This window comes from Hemibagrus wyckioides, linkage group LG25, assembly GCF_019097595.1.
Source record: "Hemibagrus wyckioides isolate EC202008001 linkage group LG25, SWU_Hwy_1.0, whole genome shotgun sequence".
Lineage (NCBI taxonomy): Eukaryota > Metazoa > Chordata > Actinopteri > Siluriformes > Bagridae > Hemibagrus > Hemibagrus wyckioides.
Window position 1 is genome coordinate 2,448,392 of NC_080734.1, and position 18,958 is coordinate 2,467,349.

General features: G+C 40.1%; 2 protein-coding genes across 2 annotated transcripts in view; both read left to right on the forward strand.

The window, feature by feature from the left end:
• The window catches only part of si:dkey-177p2.6 (uncharacterized protein LOC568712 homolog), a 17,095-nt gene extending 8,103 nt beyond the window's left edge, over window positions 1-8,992 (forward strand). Inside the window, exon 2 of the mRNA XM_058379272.1 lies at window positions 5,803-8,992. Within this exon, the coding sequence (XP_058235255.1) occupies window positions 5,803-6,451 (649 nt within the window). The 3' untranslated portion in view covers window positions 6,452-8,992. The remainder of the gene's footprint in view (window positions 1-5,802) is intronic.
• A 3,562-nt stretch (window positions 8,993-12,554) lies between these two features.
• ahsa1a (AHA1, activator of heat shock protein ATPase homolog 1a) lies at window positions 12,555-18,539 on the forward strand. Its single transcript, XM_058379334.1, has 9 exons — window positions 12,555-12,924; window positions 14,505-14,695; window positions 14,789-14,871; window positions 15,407-15,524; window positions 15,606-15,691; window positions 15,763-15,888; window positions 16,349-16,450; window positions 17,517-17,568; window positions 17,746-18,539. The coding sequence occupies exons 1-9, from the start codon at window positions 12,845-12,847 to the stop codon at window positions 17,916-17,918; spliced, it is 1,011 nt and encodes a 336-aa protein (XP_058235317.1). The 5' UTR covers window positions 12,555-12,844; the 3' UTR covers window positions 17,919-18,539.
• Window positions 18,540-18,958: the final 419 nt, after the last annotated feature.

Sequence of the window (18,958 nt, forward strand, 5' to 3'; positions counted from 1 at the left end):
AGATAGATATAGATAGACGGTTGGATGTGTTGATAGATTGGATGGATGATGGATAGATAGAAGGTTGGATAGATAGATAGAAGGTTGGATAGATAGATAGATAGATAGATAGATAGATAGATAGATAGATAGATAGATAGATAGATAGATAGATAGATAGATAGATAGATAGACGGTTGGATGTGTTAGATTGGATGGATGGATGATGGATAGATAGAAGGTTGGATGGATGGGTGGATAGATAGATAGATAGATAGATAGATAGATAGATAGATAGATAGATAGATAGATAGATAGATAGACGGTTGGATGTGTTAGATTGGATGGATGGATGATGGATAGATAGAAGGTTGGATGGATGGGTGGATAGATAGATAGATAGATAGATAGATAGATAGATAGATAGATAGATAGATAGATAGATAGATAGACGGTTGGATGTGTTAGATTGGATGGATGGATGATGGATAGATAGAAAGATGGGTAGATGGATGGATAGAAGGTAGGATGGATGGATTGTTGGATAGATGGATGGATGGATGGATGGATGGATGGATAGATAGATAGATAGATAGATAGATAGATAGATAGATAGATAGACCGTTGGATGGATGGATTGTTGAATGGATGGATAGAAGGTAGGATGGATGGATTGTTGGATAGATAGATGGATGGGTTGATAGAATAGATAGATAGATAGATAGATAGATAGATAGATAGATAGATAGATAGATAGATAGATAGACGGTTGGATGTGTTAGATTGGATGGATGGATGATGGATAGATAGAAGGTTGGATGGATGGGTAGATAGATAGATAGATAGATAGATAGATAGATAGATAGATAGATAGATAGATAGATAGATAGATAGATAGATAGACCGATTGTTGAATGGATGGATAGAAGGTAGGATGGATGGATTGTTGGATAGATAGATGGATGGGTTGATAGAATAGATAGATAGATAGATAGATAGATAGATAGATAGATAGATAGATAGATAGATAGATAGACCGTTGGATGGATGGATGGATGGATAGATAGATAGATAGATAGATAGATAGATAGATAGATAGATAGATAGATAGATAGATAGATAGATAGATAGATAGATAGATAGATAGATAGATAGATAGAAAGATGGGTAGATGGATAGAAGGTAGGATGGATGGATTGTTGGATAGATGGATGGATGGATGGATGGATAGATAGATAGATAGATAGATAGATAGATAGATAGATAGATAGATAGATAGATAGATAGATAGATAGATAGATAGACGGTTGGATGTGTTAGATTGGATGGATGGATGATGGATAGATAGAAGGTTGGATGGATGGGTGGATAGATAGATAGAAGGTTGGATGGATTGTTAGATAGATAGATAGATAGATAGATAGATAGATAGATAGATAGATAGATAGATAGATAGATAGATAGATAGATAGATAGACGGTTGGATGTGTTAGATTGGATGGATGGATGGATGATGGATAGATAGAAGGTTGGATGGATGGGTGGATAGATAGATAGAAGGTTGGATGGATATAGATAGATAGATAGATAGATAGATAGATAGATAGATAGATAGATAGATAGATAGATAGATAGATGGATGATGGATAGATAGAAGGTTGGATGGGTTCATAGATTGGATGGATGGATAGATGGATTGATAGATTGGATGGATGGATGGATGGATGGATAGATGGATGGATGGATGGATTGTTGGATAGATGGGTGGGTGGATAGATAGATAGATAGATAGATAGATAGATAGATAGATAGATAGACGGTTGGATGTGTTAGATTGGATGGATGGATGGATGATGGATGGATAGATAGATAGATAGACGGTTGGATGTGTTGATAGATTGGATGGATGGATGGATGGATGGGTAGATGGATGATGGATAGATAGAAGGTTGGATGGATGGATTGTTGGATAGATAGATGGATGGGTTCATAGATTGGATGGATGGATAGATGGATTGATAGATTGGATGGATGGATGGATGGATGGATTGTTGGATAGATGGATGGGTGGGTGGATAGATAGATAGATAGATAGATAGATAGATAGATAGATAGATAGATAGATAGATAGATAGATAGATAGATAGATAGATAGACGGTTGGATGTGTTAGATTGGATGGATGGATGGATAGATAGATAGAAGGTTTTAAATAAGAAAGTTTTAAATATAAATGTATGTAATATTTATGCCATTTACATGACTAGTCACCAAGATGGACATGTTTTGAAATGATTCATTGTGCAGGATTGAAGAAATGGTCAGTGTATGTTATGGAGGAATGCACAGGGCATGTGGAGGTGTGTCCTCCGTCGCCCTGCAGTGCTGTGTGTGTGTGTGTGTGTGTGTGTGATTGGGGAATATACAGGGGAGAAATTCAACTGGAATTACATTAAATCTGTTTTCATCCAGGATTATGCTGCAAGATATTTTTTTTCAAATACATTTAAGTTCCCTGTTATAGGCTAACCTGCAATTTTGTAAATTCCCAGTTTATTCCCATATATTCCTGTTAATTCCCATGGAAAGTTTCCCATGGGAATTTTGCGACCCTATCAAAGGATACACACTGGTAGCTCATGTAGCTAACGATATATAGCAGGTGCATGAGCTAGCTCAGTGTGTGAATATAGAGTAAGTGAAACTGACCAGTTTAAGGATTCTAGAGAAGGGAAGGGCTCTCCTGGTCAACTTACAACCTGAACAGAAAGTCACCTGTCTTTGCTTGTCTCTGCTTGTTGAGTGTATTTGTAGTCTCCACCCCAAACAGGAAATCTTTTCATCCTGAAGGTCCCTGGTTTGTCCATCTCTGCCTGTGGGCTAATAACCAGGAAGTAGAACCTGGAGGGAATATGCAAAGATGTTCTTCAAACAAAATGGCATCTCACCTTTCTTTCTTTTACAGAACATTTTAACATCACATGAGGTGTGTCACGTGGTCTGTTTTGTTAGTGTAGCGCTCAGAACATGTGTGTATCTGTGTGTGTGTCTGTGTGAGCAGTCAGTGTATTAGGAAATGTCTCCACTGGTTTTTTGTGTTGAATATAACTCTGAGGAGTCGTGAGCTGAATCACTGCACCGCGATGCTTCTCTCGGCGTCCGTTTGTTGTCTCTTGTGTTGGATGAGCGAGCCGAGGCGAGTCTGCACACCACTCGATTCCCAGCCGGCAGTCTGTTGCCGTTGCCATGGAGAACAGACCGGAGAGGCCAGTCTAACAGCAGAGACTCTGTTTAAATCACGGCTCCAGCTGCATCCACACACACTTCAGTGTGTATATATGTGTATCTATAAAAATGGACAAGTGTAAGGATTTGAGTGAGTTTAATGAAGGGCCAAATTGTGGTGGCTAGACCACTGGATCAGAGCATCTCCAAAACTGCAGCTCTTGTGGGGTGTTCCCGGTCTGCAGTGGTCAGTATCTAGCAAAAGTGGTCCAAGGAAGGAACAGTGGTGAACCGGTGACAGGGTCATGGGTGGTCAAGCCTCATTGATGGACGTGGGGAGAGAAGGCTGGCCCGTGTGATCCGATCCAACAGACGAGGTACTGTTGATCAAACTGCTGAAGAAGTTAATGCTGGTTCTGATAGAAAGGTGTCAGAATACACAGTGCATGACGGGTCAGGGCTGTTTTAGCAGCACCAAACTATATTAGGCAGGTGGTCATGGCTGATCGATGTAGATGAAAACGTGTGACACCAGTGAAGTTCAGTTCGGTTGCTTGGATTTTTTTTTTTTTTTTTTTTTTTCCTTTTAGACTTTATTCAAAATCGCTTGAACGGGATTCACTAAAGAGGAAAGGCTGCCGAAAATCTTTGACTTGTAAATGACCGAGTCCGGGTTTGTGAGCCAATAGAAAACAAGAAGGCGGAGCTGCAAAGTGGTTGTTCATTAGTTTTACTTCTTGTTTTCTTCATGCACATCTTAAAAAAAAAAAAAAAAAAAAAAACAGAAGATGCTTTTTACACCAACATGTGCTAACATGCATAATGCAGACTCCTCTGCACTTTCAATTCATGCTGAAACAAGAATCAGTACAAATAACCATCCTTTTCTTTTTCTGCTCCATTATTTTGAGTAGTGTATTAGTTGAAATGTTTCCTCTTGCTGGTGAGAACACACAGGCGAGGCTCCTCAGGGCTTCTGTGGTGTCTGCAGTGAAGCTCAGAGCGGTGCAGTCTGTGGTCAGAGCTGTGGGGGGATGATGTCTTCCTGTGTGCAGCAGCGTGATAGATGGAGGAGGCTGAGCCGCCCACACTACAGCACACAGAGGGGTGGACAGCCACGACCGCTCGTCTCCACCCTCCCTGTACACACGCTCGTCACAGCGGAGCTACCGCTGTAGTGCTTACATTATCTGTATTAGAAAAACAAAGCTGTATAAAAACACAATCTCTGTTAGAGCAGCAGGCCAGAGAGCGGAGGCTTTATATGTAGCTGGATAATCAGGACTGAGGGTGTTTAGTCTGCTGTAAACAGAGGAGCAATTGAGACTAGAGTTTAATAAAGTTCCATTATATATACACACGATATTGCCAAAAGTATTGGGACACCCCTCTAGATCACTGAATTCAGGGGTTGGACTCGGCCCCTTAGTTCCAGTGAAAGGAACTCTTAATGCTTCAGCTTCATACCAAGACATTTTGGACAATTTCATGCTCTTTGTGGGAACAGTTTGGGGATGACCCCTTCCTCTTCCAACATGACTGCACACCAGTGACCAAAGCAAGGTCCATAAAGACATGGATGAGTGAGTTTGGTGTGGAGGAACTTCTCAGAGTCCTGACCTCAACCCGATAGAACACCTTTGGGATGAATTAGAGCGGAGACTGAGAGCCAGGCCTTCTCGTCCAACATCAGTGTGTGACCTCACAAATGCTCTTCTGGAAGAATGGTCAAAAATTCCCATAAACACACTCCTAAACCTTGTGGACAGCCTTCCCAGAAGAGTTGAAGCTGTTATAGCTGCAAAGGGTGGACTGACGTCATATTGAACCCTATGGATTAGGAATGGGATGTCACTTAAGTTCATATGCGGGACAACTCCATATTACATTCATGTGCATGTAAAGGCAGGTGTCCCAAAACTTTTGGCAATATAGTGTACAAGTTCCTCAGTTTTAACTAATGAATTAAAACATTGTGTGACAGCAGATATTATGACCAGCTTGGACCTGATAACTTCCTAACAGTGTTTTATTCCTCTTTCATCACAGCATGCTAATGAGTACAATTTGTATTAATTAAAGAACATCAGCACTTTCTATCCATGAAACGTTGTTTAAACATCACTCACATTACTGAAGCTATAAACACTCGTTCCTTCACCAGCCTCTGTTTTTCACTTTTCTCTTACTGACAAGCCAAAATGTGTAAATAATCTTAAAGCTTTATTTACTTCAGCGCTGACACTGAAGACGCTTTCCCTAAACTTTTCTGATGATCGTGTTAACGAACGCACTTGTTTTTAAAATCTGGTTCTTATTATTAGTATCGCGTTTCCTGTACGATTTCCTGTGAAAGAGCTGTTGCTATAGAAACAGTACCGTATTAGAATGAGTGTGTTAATACGCACCAGTGTTACTGTTAGAGATACTTTTTTAAAGTACTTTTGACCAATCAGGATCCAGTATTCTTAAGCCCTGTGGTGTAACCGATTGTTGACGTTAGTAGAGATGATGAATGTTACTAAAATGTTAAGTTCTAATACATGGTTGTGTATTTGCACATGATAGAGATTGTGGATGTTGCTGTGTCTCTGTGCAGGTACGGACTGGGCCGTGGGGTGAAGCGTAAACAGGGCGATGGCGAGGAGTCTGCGCTGGATCTCCCGTATCCCCAGCAGAGGCAGCTGGTGCTGGACCTGTGCCTGGACAAGCTGCAGAACTGCCAGCGACGTGCCGAGCCCAGCCTTCACCGCTCGGTGCTGCTGGCCAACACTCTGCGCCAAATCCAGCAGGAGATGAGGCTGGAGGGTGGAGACACTCTGCCTCCCACTTCGCCTTCTCCGTTTCCTCCACCCACTCCACGCCACGTCCCGGAACTCCCACCTGACTCTTCACTGCTTCTCACTGGACCTATGTCCATATCATCATCGGCACTCGGCGAGGACATCGAGGACCGCATCAAGAGTAGACCGCCTTCTCCGGAGCGCCTGGATGAGGCGGACTCGAAGACGCCGGATTCTTTATTCGGCACGTTCGAGATCACAAATTCCACCAGCTACCTGACGGACCTGCAGCTGGACGACATCTTCGAGGACATCGACACGTCCATGTACGACTCGTCGGAGATCTCCGTGCTGGCATTTTCCACGCCGAGAGAAGACGGACTGAAGAACCTGTCGAACCTGCAGCTCTGCCTGGCTGACCTCAGTGATCTCGATCACATCATGGACATCTTGGTGCGCTCCTGATCCTCAACAAGCCATCCTCACATTTACACTGAATCAAACGTTTCGTTTTTTTTAAAGCTTTTTTTTTTTATTATTTAATGTAAGTAAATCTATTTTTATACAAAGAACTGATATTTATAAATAACTCGATTTTCTCTCACACACACACACACTGTAGGGATGCACACTGCTCTTTTCCTATTTAAGCAAAGATCTGTATCTGCAGGGAATGAACATGAACACGACAGAGTATTACCACTGATCCTTTATTTATAACCAACATCGTTTTTAAGAAAAGAATCATTATGAAGTGATCGCTTTTGAGGAGAAAGACCTTCTATTTCATTTGTATGAACTGATCCTGAGAGTATTTCTCAAGCGCTATAACACACACGCACATTTTATCAGTAATTATGCCGGATCATGACATGCACACACACACACTCGCACTACCTCTGGAAAAAACCTACAAGAGCAATCTGAAAATTCTTTCTTTTTATTTCTGTTCAGTAACGTTCACACACATCTCCCAGCCTGCTCTGAGAGATCACTTTCCTCTTCATCTTCTCTTTTATTCAGATCCTACAGGATGAAGAATTACATGTTGTTTTTTCACTCGTGTATATATTTTGTACTCAGAACCCCATCATGAACTCTAGTGCCTACAAAAGGAGGATGAAGACTAGCAATGGCGGATGTGCAACACTGTGGACACACAGACTCATGATTTTTTTTCTAACCTGAAAGTCTGCTCTTTTTTTTCTTGTTGTTTTTATTTAACCCTTCAGTAGAAACCCAGTCTCTCTAAAGCCATGTTTGCAGCTATGAAACCTTAAGTTCACAATGATGACACTACAGTAAGATTTCTGGATGTCCACGGACACACGGTCAGATCTAATCTCTCGGAGACGTATGGAGCGGTCTGTGTGAGATGTTTGCATGATGTTTAATCTTTTCCTCGGGAAGGTGTGCTACACTCCCATCCTGTAACACAAAACAACTAAAACAAGCGCCTGATATGACGGTAGAGTGTGGGCGGAGCCTGAACCGTTGCAGCGCGTCGACTGGTCAGGTGAACCAAACCGAAATTTGGAAGGAAGAGTCACAATTTTAGATTCTTTTTAATGTGTTTACCCTGCAGTAGAGTTTTCTTTCCATGGATATTTGATGCTGTTTAAATTTCTTCCTTGAGAGCTACGCTGGCTGGTTTTTTCTTCACCGCATTGGGGTATCCTGTGATGATGGCTAAATATATGTCTAATGTTAGCTAAGTCAAACAAACTGTTTATCTTTCAAGCTGAAAAATCAATTACTAATGTGAGATTAAAAAGGAAGGGGCGACGCTTAGAGATCGTCAGTTCATTTCAGGGAATTTAAAACATGTAGGCAAATCATTCCAGGTTTATAAGCCAAATTAGCTTTCATTTGTTTATTTATTTTATCTTGTTGCTTTTGCGATGTTAAAATGAAGGTTAACCGCGCCGATGTTCACACGTTTTAGCTCGGACAGTTCACTTGATACCACTGCGACAAACTCTATCTCGGAACAACCTGATCTTCCAGTGAGCTAGTCTCCGCCCCTTGAAACTCCTCCCACTATTACAGCTAGTCCTGGATTCGGAGTAGCCACAGTCTCCTGTGGAAAAGAAGAAAAAGAGAGAGAGAGCAGGGATGTGGAGTGGGTGCGGTGTTTATGCTGAGCGAGGAGATAGTGGGGGGAGGGAGAGAGTGCAGTAGGAGGAGGAGCTAAAGCCTGAACACTGTAGCATGGATAGAGGAAATTGTGAAAAAGGCTGCATTGAAGTGTGTGTGTGTGTGTGTGTGTGTGTGTGTGTGTGTGTGTGTGTGTGTGTGTGTGTGTGTCAATGTCTAAGCCCAAACCCCCAAAATCAGGCCCCAGGACTTGTTTTTCCTCCTTTAACCAATCAGTGTGGTATGGGGGCGGAGCTTCACATAAACACCCTTCTGCTCAGGACTCACATGCTGAAATATCTTCATGTGTCATGCTTAGATTCCTGCCTCCTTTTTTCTTTGCTTGTATTCAGTGGGGTGAACAAAAACCGAGTTTTTATTTAACACTCCTCTTTCATAAAACCTTCAGCTCAGGCTCACAAACATCCTCCTTTCTCCTCCTCCTCCTCCTTTCTCCTCCTCTCCGTGAGGCAGAAACCCGACTCCAGTTTACACTCCTGTCCTGAACTGGACATCTTCAGCACAACCAGAAAGCAGACGCCTAATGCTCTGAGAGCTGCCATTCAAATCAAACCGTATATTTCTTCTTTTTTTTATTTATTTTTTGTTGCTTCTTATAAGAATCTAAACATTTGTATACATTTCTTTCTGTTGATTTTATTCCTGGTCTGTTAAGCGAGTGATAATTTATTGCTTTTATTTAAATGAGTGAATATTCAACGTCGTTTCGTAGCCTAGAATCTTTCACCTTTTTATTTCCTTTTTGAGTAATAATCACGTTGTGTGTAAATAGTCGATGAAATGAAGAGTATAAAGAGTTTTTATATATATATACACATACACACATACACACATACATACATACATACATACATACATACATACAAAAAGAAGTATTTGTATGAAATCCTTTAAAGAGTGTATTTTATCTGGCTCATCGTCCTCGGACCAGGCGGTTCATCTGGCAGCTCCTTTACACTGTTTTCACACTGAGATAATGAAGCTGAAGAGAAAATAATGATTATATTAATAATGTCATGTTTGAAGCCTTACTGTCAGTAATGTGGTGTTGGAAATTTATATTTCTGTTCATTTTGTTTTGTTTAATATCCCAGAATTTATTTGTAATTTTTTTACCGTGACCTGAAGAAGAGCAAGCTGCCTGTTCCTCCTCATCATGTCCTAGCACATCAAGCTGTACCGCTGTTCAATGAATGTACAGAGCTCTGATCTGAAACTGCCTTCGATCACGACTCCAGTGAAGCGCTGGCTGCACCACAGCTTCCTTTAAATCGAGCGCTCTTAAAAATCCAGCTCCTACATGGTTCTTTAACATCTATTCACATCCATAGGACCTTTCCATCGCACAAAAGGTTCTCTGGGGAACCAAAAATGGTTCAGGGTTGCTCTGAAAACTTCTCTTTTGGTTTGTCCTGCTATTTTTGTTTTTAAGAGCGTGTACTGAGAAAATCTTGAAATATTCCCGCTTTATTTTTTATTTTTTTTAAAAAAAGCAATGAAGCAGTGACTAGCTTTAAACTTGGTATTTACAGCCTGGATGTGTTTTTCATATAACTCTGAGTGAATTATCCTGATATAATTGTAAACTGCTGTCCCAAGTGCAATATAAACACACACACACACAGGACGAGTACACTGACCTTTTTACGAGTGTGTGTTTTTACCTGATGGACTGATGACTGCATGGTGTTGGAGTCGTAGCTCTCTGTCCTGTAAATAACCACGCAGCGTGTGTTCGCCATCACTCGTGTTCTATGCAATACTGCTGTAGCAGATGAGTGTGTTAACAAATAAACATACATTCACAAAATCAGCTGTGTGTGTGTGTGTGTGTGTGTGGTGGAATGTGTCCTGTTTAAAACTAATGCAGAATCTACACAACTCCTGTTGTTGACCAGTGAGGATAAAGAGGAAGGCAACATTAAAGGATTCATTCAAGAGAAACCAAAAAGATAAGATTTGGAGGTAAAACATAAAGAAGTGCATGAAGGTCACAGGCAGGAACTTACATCATTGTTTAATCAAGTGATTAGTTGAGTATTGGGACTAGATAAATGTCAATTTTCTGATTTACAGATGAAATGAAATGATTGTGTATATTAGTACATACAGCGCCACCTGCTGGACCACATGTACACCAACGAATACACAAAACTTGATCAGACAGATAAAAGGTTAAAGAGAAGTTGTGTGAGGTCATAGTGTGTGTTAGGTATACAGTTGAAAATGATGCCTTCCTTCATCAAAATTTATTTTAGTAATTAAACACACTACATGGTGTGATGGAGTAGGGTTTCTGTCACCACCCTGACATGTACACTATATTGCCAAAAGTATTGGGACACCCCTCTAGATCACTGAATTCAGGGGTTGGACTCGGCCCCTTAGTTCCAGTGAAAGGACCTCTTAATGCTTCAGCTTCATACCAAGACATTTTGGACAATTTCATGCTCTTTGTGGGAACAGTTTGGGGATGACCCCTTCCTGTTCCAACATGACTGCACACCAGTGACCAAAGCAAGGTCCATAAAGACATGGATGAGTGAGTTTGGTGTGGAGGAACTTGACTGGCCTGCACAGAGTCCTGACCTCAACCCCATAGAACACCTTTGGGATGAATTAGAGCGGCGACTGTGAGCCAGACCTTCTCGTCCAACATCAGTGCCTGACCTCACAAATGTGCTTCTAGAGGAATGGTCAAAAATTCCCATAAACACACTCCTAAACCTTGTGGAAAGCCTTTTGGCAATACAGTGTATGTAATTGTTTCTGTAACATGTCCTGAGGTGTTTGATTCCAGTTATACCACAGAAATTTGTCAACAACATGCTTGATCTGTTTTTAATTATATGGAACATCTGTAAAACCTGTCCTTTTATAACTTGCCTTACAGCAGCTTTAAGCAGACTTTCCTTCATGCAGCTTGTCAGAGAAACTGTAGAGCATAAACTCCTCTGTCCTGAAAATATCAGACAACTTAAAATGACAGCTTTACCTCTGACTGTTTCAAAGCACTGACACTAGAGACTCTTTAAGGAAAACTTCACCATATCAATGATTCCAAATGTTACAAAACATTAAAGTTAGTAGGACTTGGAACAACAACATGACCAATAAGCTGATGTGTTGAATTAGTTAAATAGAAAAAAAACAATAATAAATAACTAGGCAATTATTTCATTAGTGAATATAATGCTTCCATCAGAGAGATAAATCACTAGCACATCTTTATCACAGTGTATTTAACCTGTTTTCTTCCTGTAGATCTCGTATATAAACAGTGTAAACACCTCTGTGCTGAAAATGTGGGAAAAACTTGTTAAGCTTTGTAACAAATCACTGGCACTGGAGACTCCTTCCATAACCTGTTCCATAAATGTTACAGAAAACCTCACCATATCAACAATAACACATATCCTGATGCTGTGGATGGATCTGTGTGGACAGCCTGTGACCAGGAGACAGCCGTGGACAGAGCCTCTTGAAGACTATCACACTGTCTCGGATCTGCCGTTACATCGGTCAGCTTGGAATTAGACACTAAGGAATTAGTGTCTATAATGACCTCAGAATCTACACTGACCTAATAGTTCTTCATGGGCCGTTGATTGCTGTTGTAGAAAGGACATTATTTACATGTACATTATTTACTGTCCAGTGTCATCCAGATGAGGATGAGGTTCCCTTCTGAGCCTGGTTCCTCTCAAGGTTTCTTCCTCAGAACATCACGGGGAGTTTTTCCTCACCACCATCACCTCAGACCCCTCATTAGGGATAAAATAGTTACTTAACTTTAATCTTTCTCATTTTTCCCCCATGTTTCTATACTTCTGTAAAGCTGCTTTGAGACAGTCTCCATTGTCCATAAAAGTGCTATACAAATAAATTGAATTGAAAAAATTGAAATTGTAACTACGTTTTTGCGTGCAGTATGCCGTATAGATCCAGAGTGAAGTTAATCTTCATTAGTGTAAAAGCAGGAATAAATAAATAAAGTGTGTATATCAACACTGCATAATATCAGAGCTCTACATAGTATTGCAGGAGCAAATAATGCTCATCAGACTTTATTATAGAAGTAAAATTAGGGTTAAATACAAGCCTTATTATTGTAAATAAGGTGTAAAGTGTGGTATTGCTGCTTTTATTGATAAAATTTAGATTTAATCCAAAGTTAAAGCTGAATCTCCTAGCGCTAGTGTAACCTATTAGTGAATGGCCTGGAATAATGGAAAAGATGATTATTTATTTATTTGTGTGTTTATTTACAACGTGCTTATAGTTTGGTTATTTATCTTATTTAACTATTATGAGGTGTTTATTGCATTAATATATATATAAATTCGAGTGGTTTCTTTTCACTTCCACTCCGATGATATTTGATAACTTTCTGGGACTTTCTTCCCTCAGCAGCATAAATACCGGAGCCGAAGCTCTCACACTGAGCTCAACACAAGAGCTTATTAAAAGTTTATATTTGGGGTTTATTGCGCACAGAGGGCTGTTTTTCACAAGTTTCACGTCTTAACTCTCATATAAAGTGATTTTTTTGGGAAGTTATTGGCTCTATCCGTGAAATCTCCGACTCTGGAATAGCTCGGTGTCACAAGACGCTAATCCGAGAGGGAAGGGAAGCTAAGCTAAGCTAAGCTAGGTTAGCGTGCTAGCTGCGAGGCTAAGGGCGGAGTGAGGCAGGGAGTCATGGCGAAGTGGGGACAAGGAGATCCGCGCTGGATTGTGGAGGAAAGAGCCGACGCTACGAATGTTAACAACTGGCACTGGTGGGGTTTAATGTCGGTGTGTCAGCATGAATACTTTTACTAAACACTCAGCTAAATTTTACATTTTGAATTAATAAATAAAAGAAAACTTGCTGTAACTGAGTGGTTTGGGTTTGTGGTGAAAGTGTGGGTGTGAATGCGAAGACTGAACCTGCTGTGGAGTTCTACTAACTGATCAACACTGCATGTGTGTATGTTTGTTTGTTTGTTTGTTTATTTATTTATTCATTTATTTATTATTAAAAACTAAAATTCTCTTAATTGCATTTAATTTGTTTAAATGTTAAAATAGTACTAGCTTTACATTTATTTACCTCACCAGAAATGTCACTTTTACTTGGATTAAAAACTTTATAAATGCAAAACACGTTAAATCTTTAATACTATTTTTTTTTCAGAATAATTAAATAATTCGAGGTGTTAAATGTCCTTTAATTAATAAACATGCCAATTAAATATACAAATTTCAGAGGATTGTGCGAATAAATCAAATCATTCCTTCATTATTATTTATTTAATCCTAATTCAGAAAACTAAATGTATTAAATTTACTAAATGAAATGAATCCTGTTTGCTTTGTAACAGTATATATATTCAGGTTTAAAATACATTTCAGGATTAATCTTCCTAACCTGAGGGGATTGATTATTTATTTATTTATTTATTTATTTATTTATTTATTTATTTAAAAGCAGATTCATTGCAGAAAATCTAAAAGCTTCATGAAAAATGAAAGTGAGAAACTAAGAAAAGCTACTTTAAATGTACTTGTTGACGTTAATACTGTTTCTATATTTTAGTTCATTAATAATTCACCATGATTCTTGATTAATAGAGACATATTTTAATGAAATATATACTGTATATACTTTTAAAAACATATGTAAAGCACCCAAAATGAGAAATAAAGAGAAAAGAGAGAGAATCCATCATGGTGGACCATCAGAATGAATCCTCAGGATATAAATCAGATGTTAAGACAACATTTTCACTTTAGTTGAGTTTCCCTGTCTCAGTGCAACTCGTCCTTACTCTTCTCATATTAATATATCAATGCTGTATTAATGCTAAATAAATCTAAAAGGCTGTTGCAGATCTGTCAGTCTTCTGTACACTTAGTGTTCCTGTGTTCAGACAGAAGCCTCTGGAATTTTGTTCCTCTGTTTCTGAAGGCCATTAATAGAAACGTGTCATGTGGAGACAGAAGCAGCAGATGGTCAGAGAGTCCAGTACAGAGTGTGAGAGGAAGAGAACTCAGTGTATTTCAGGAGCTTGGTTCATTCAGATACAGATTTAACGTGGACACATTGTTTAGAGTCGAGAACGAGTTCCTGTCAATGATCTGTTGCTATAGAAACCATAATATGTTCCGTCGAGTGCATTAACATAAACCTCAGAGCTGCTGCTATGGTAAATGAATCACCTCCTGACCAATCAGAGTCTGCAGAAAGTTTGAAAGTTGTGTTAAAATAAACATATTCTCTCCAAACACGTCTTATTGGTCTATGTGTCTTCTGCTCATGCAGGGTGCCAATACTTCTGGAGTTGAGTTAAAATATTATGGTTAAACGTTCTTACAGGACAGAGCGTGATGTCACTGCATGGTCACAGGAAGTCCTGAACGAGCTTCTTCTCAGAGTGCGTGTGGAAAATGAAGATGGCTTCTGCCAAATCACGGACGTGAGCGAGATCGAGGGCGAGGCTTCCATCAACAACCGCAAAGGCAAACTCATCTTCTTCTACGAGTGGACCATCAAAGCTTCCTGGACTGGTCTGTTCACGCCACTGCACTCAGCTGAAGGATTGTGTTCTCTGACGGCGATGTGAACCTTCTCAAGTTCTCTTCATGTTTTTTTTCTTTTAGGAACCTCCAAAAATGGGATAAAATATAAGGGGAACGTTGAGGTGATGAACCTCTCAGATGAAAACGACATCGATGACCTGGATGTGAGTCAATAAAGTCTACTAAAGTAATGGAGTCAAATGTAATGGAATCTGACTCATGACTCGTCTCTGACTCTGAGTGGAAATCTCATGAGAAGACTCATCATGATTTCACTCAGACTACGTGTTGAAAACTTTATGATTCGGTTCAGATTCCAAATGAAAAACTTGACTCTTGACTTGACTCAGAGGAAATCTCATGACTCAACTCAGACTCTGGAAAAGTCATGACATGATTGAGAGTGGAAATGTTGTGACTTGTGAATTGACTCAGAGGTTTTAAAAAAGTCACTTGATCTAGAATAGAAATCTTATGACTCAGAGTGTAAAACGAGTGAATTGACTCAGACTCAGAATGTAAATATTGTGACTTGTGAATTGACTCAGAGTCAGAGTAGAAATGTCGTGAACTGACTCAGAATTAGAGTAGAAAAGTTGAGATTTGACTCAGATTCCTATAAAAGACCTGGTAAAGGAGTCTGTTCCTGATAAGAGCACATTATGAGGCAGGTGAAATGATTTCCTCTCCTCTGCACAGATCTGCATCACAGCGTGTAAAGACCAGCCCACTACCCCTCTAACTGCCCTCATGAAGAAGGAGGGGGAGAAGGAGGTCAAGCTGGCTCTACAGAGCTACATGTTACACCTGAGGAAAGGTGAATGACATTTTTAATAAACTTCCACTGTGTAGGCTTTTGGAGGTTTAGTGATGTGGAGGTCATGTTGTGTTTTTGTAGAGTTCTCTCAGGGTATGATCCTGCCTACAGCTGAGGGGGGCAGTAACCAGCAGCAGACCCACGTCAAGCTGGAGAAGAAGAACCCGGTACAGTCTCACTGCATCTGTGTGTGTGTGTGTAAATAAATGGAGTAAATTAAGGACCTCTTCATCCACAGAGCGGCTCCTCCACCACCTCTAAACCTCCCAGCTCTGGAGTGAAAATCCCCACCACCTCGTTTGGTCTGAAGGACACGTTCCTCACCTCGTCTGAGGAGCTCTACAGAGTCTTCCTCAACCAGGAGGTCAGGCTTCTTCTCCCAGAATGCCAAATAAATAAGGATAAGGATAAGTAAACTCTGATTAAACTCTGTGATCTTGGATATGATGAAGTTTTTTTATTTCAAAATAAATAAATAAATAAATAAGCAGAAATTGAAAAAGGGCAAAAAAAAATGACACTTTAATTGAAACCAAAAGTTTTCCCCAGTGTTTAAATATATGGTTAAATGATTGAATCTACAGTGAGGTTGTAACCTCCTGGCAGAGGCAAGCAGGTTCTTGGGTTAAGATCTTGGTACATGGCAACTTTTGCAACGCAGTCAGAACCAGTGGTCACTCAAGTGGTTATGGCTCTGGGTTGTTGCTTCTTGCCCTCAGTTCTAACCAGATGCACACTGTATCGCTGATCGTCTGCCAACTTGTATAGCGGTATGTGTTACATCTCTCCATCACTCTGTAAATGATTGTGTTTAATGTGTGTAGATGGTTCAGGCGTTCACACACCTCGCCGCCTGTGTGGAGGGAGTGAGAGGAGGACAGTTCCGCCTGCTGGAGGGAAACGTGCACGGAGAGTTCGCTGAACTGGTGAGGGCTGAAAAGATGTGATTGTGAACGGCCCACTGACACACTTTAACCTCAGACCTCTACCTCACACTTTTACCTCACATTTTTACCTCAGACCGCTACCTCACACTTTTACCCCACAGTTTTACCTCAGACCTCTACCTCACACTTTTACCTCACAGTTTTACCTCAGACCGCTACCTCACACTTTTACCCCACAGTTTTACCTCAGACCTCTACCTCACACTTTTACCTCACAGTTTTACCTCAGACCGCTACCTCACACTTTTACCCCACAGTTTTACCTCAGACCACTACCTCACACTTTTACCTCACAGTTTTACCTCAGACCGCTACCTCACTTTTACCCCACAGTTTTACCTCAGACCACTACCTCACACTTTTACCCCACAGTTTTACCTCAGACCTCTACCTCACACTTTTACCTCACAGTTTTACCTCAGACCGCTACCTCACACTTTTACCCCACAGTTTAACCTCAGACCTCTACCTCACACTTTTACCTCACAGTTTTACCTCAGACCGCTACCTCACACTTTTACCCCACAGTTTTACCTCAGACCTCTACCTCACACTTTTACCTCACAGTTTTACCTCAGACCGCTACCTCACACTTTTACCCCACAGTTTTACCTCAGACCACTACCTCACACTTTTACCCCACAGTTTTACCTCAGACCACTACCTCACACTTAGGACTGTTACCTCACACCTTTACCTCAGGCTGTTATCTCAGATATTTTTCCCAGAATTTTACCTCACATGATTATCCCGGACATTTACCTCAGACGTTTACCTCACCTGTTTTATAATTTTAGCTGGGACATTTACCTCACACTTTTTTTCACACACATTTTTCCTCACAATTGTACCTCAGACTTTCCCTTGCCATTTTATACCACACCTTTACCTCACACTTTTATCTCATAATTTTGCCTCACCATTTTACCTTATCATGTTTCCTCCCAATTTTACCTCAGACTTTCCCTTGCCATTTTTTATCGCACATTTCCCTCACATATTTTATCTAATTTTCCTAATTTTACCTCGCCCTTTTACCTCACAGGTCCCAGACCAGAAGATCATCATGAGGTGGAGGTTTTCATCTTGGCCAGCAGGTGTGTTTACTCAAGGAAAAGACTTGTTAGTGTACATCTGAGTGAAAATGTTTGTGAATAACGACACAGATCTAAAAGAAAAACGTTTTTCACAGATATATATATAACATTTCTTTTTTTTACATTTTATTTTTTTAAACCAGCAGTGTCCTTATATTGTTGTTGTTTATTTTTCAGGACACTTCTCGACGGTCACGCTGGACTTCACAGACCGAGGCAGTGAGACAGACCTATCTCTGGAGGCCAGGGGCATCCCCAGCGGTGAGGAGGAGAGGATGAAGGAGGGATGGCAGAGATATTACTTTGACGCCATTAAACAGACATTCGGTTACGGCGCTCGGCTCTGTTGAGCCACAGCTTTCTCATTTATTTTTAAAAGCCAAAGAAGAGAGTCAAATCATCTTAAACATCAGTGTTTGTCTAATAAATAAGAAGTTACACACTCTGTATGTCATGCTGTTATAGTAAAATAACCAGCGAGTTGCTTACACCACAGAAACCTGCCAACAAAAACCCTCCTCTGTCCTGAAACCCTACACTTCCAGCTCTGACTGTTACACAGCACTGACACTGGAGACTCCTTCCACACAGGAGAAATAAACACCAACAATTCACCACATCTACCACTACACTTCTTTTTTTTCTCTGTGAATGAACGGTTACTATGGAAACAGTAGATAGGATAAACTAGCTAAACATTTAATTAGCTAACTTAATGTTTCTCAGAGAGACAAATCTCTGAGACCCGTCTTTATCATGCCAATCTTTAATCGTTTATTTAATCGGATGATAATGAACTAAAAACATTTGATCTGTGTTTATTTGACTTTAATCTCAGTTTTATTGTATCCTGACAGCAAAGCGGTGTGATCTGTGGGCGTTATCCCCGAGTGCCCTAATGACTTCATAAATGAATTTAACTTTATATAAATGTGTAAAGACACTCTTATTGCCTTGGCATTGTTATGCGTTCAGCTTTGTGTAAATTTGGTCAACTGAACCGGTCCATTTACGAGCATGAAAAGTATTGGCACCCCTGTAGGTTATGGGTAACGATATGAGGATCTTCAGTATGAGTTTAATGTTCAGACTGATGGATTCAAATCTGATCAGTTCAGGAGTGATGTTATACAAGTGTACTGTAATGTATTTCTCTCTCCATCACACATCTAACAACCGAAAACTCTACAGATGACACATGCTCCAAGTCTGTGCCTTTAAAAACATTATTATATTATTCTGTAGTATAGAATAAATTTCTGAACTTGCTCTAGAGGACATATAAATATATTTAATAGATATGAAATGTGCCAGTGGTATCTGGTGTTTGAAGGTTTGCACATAAACACAATACTGCAGTGCAAATGTTTAAAATCTCATCAGATTATAA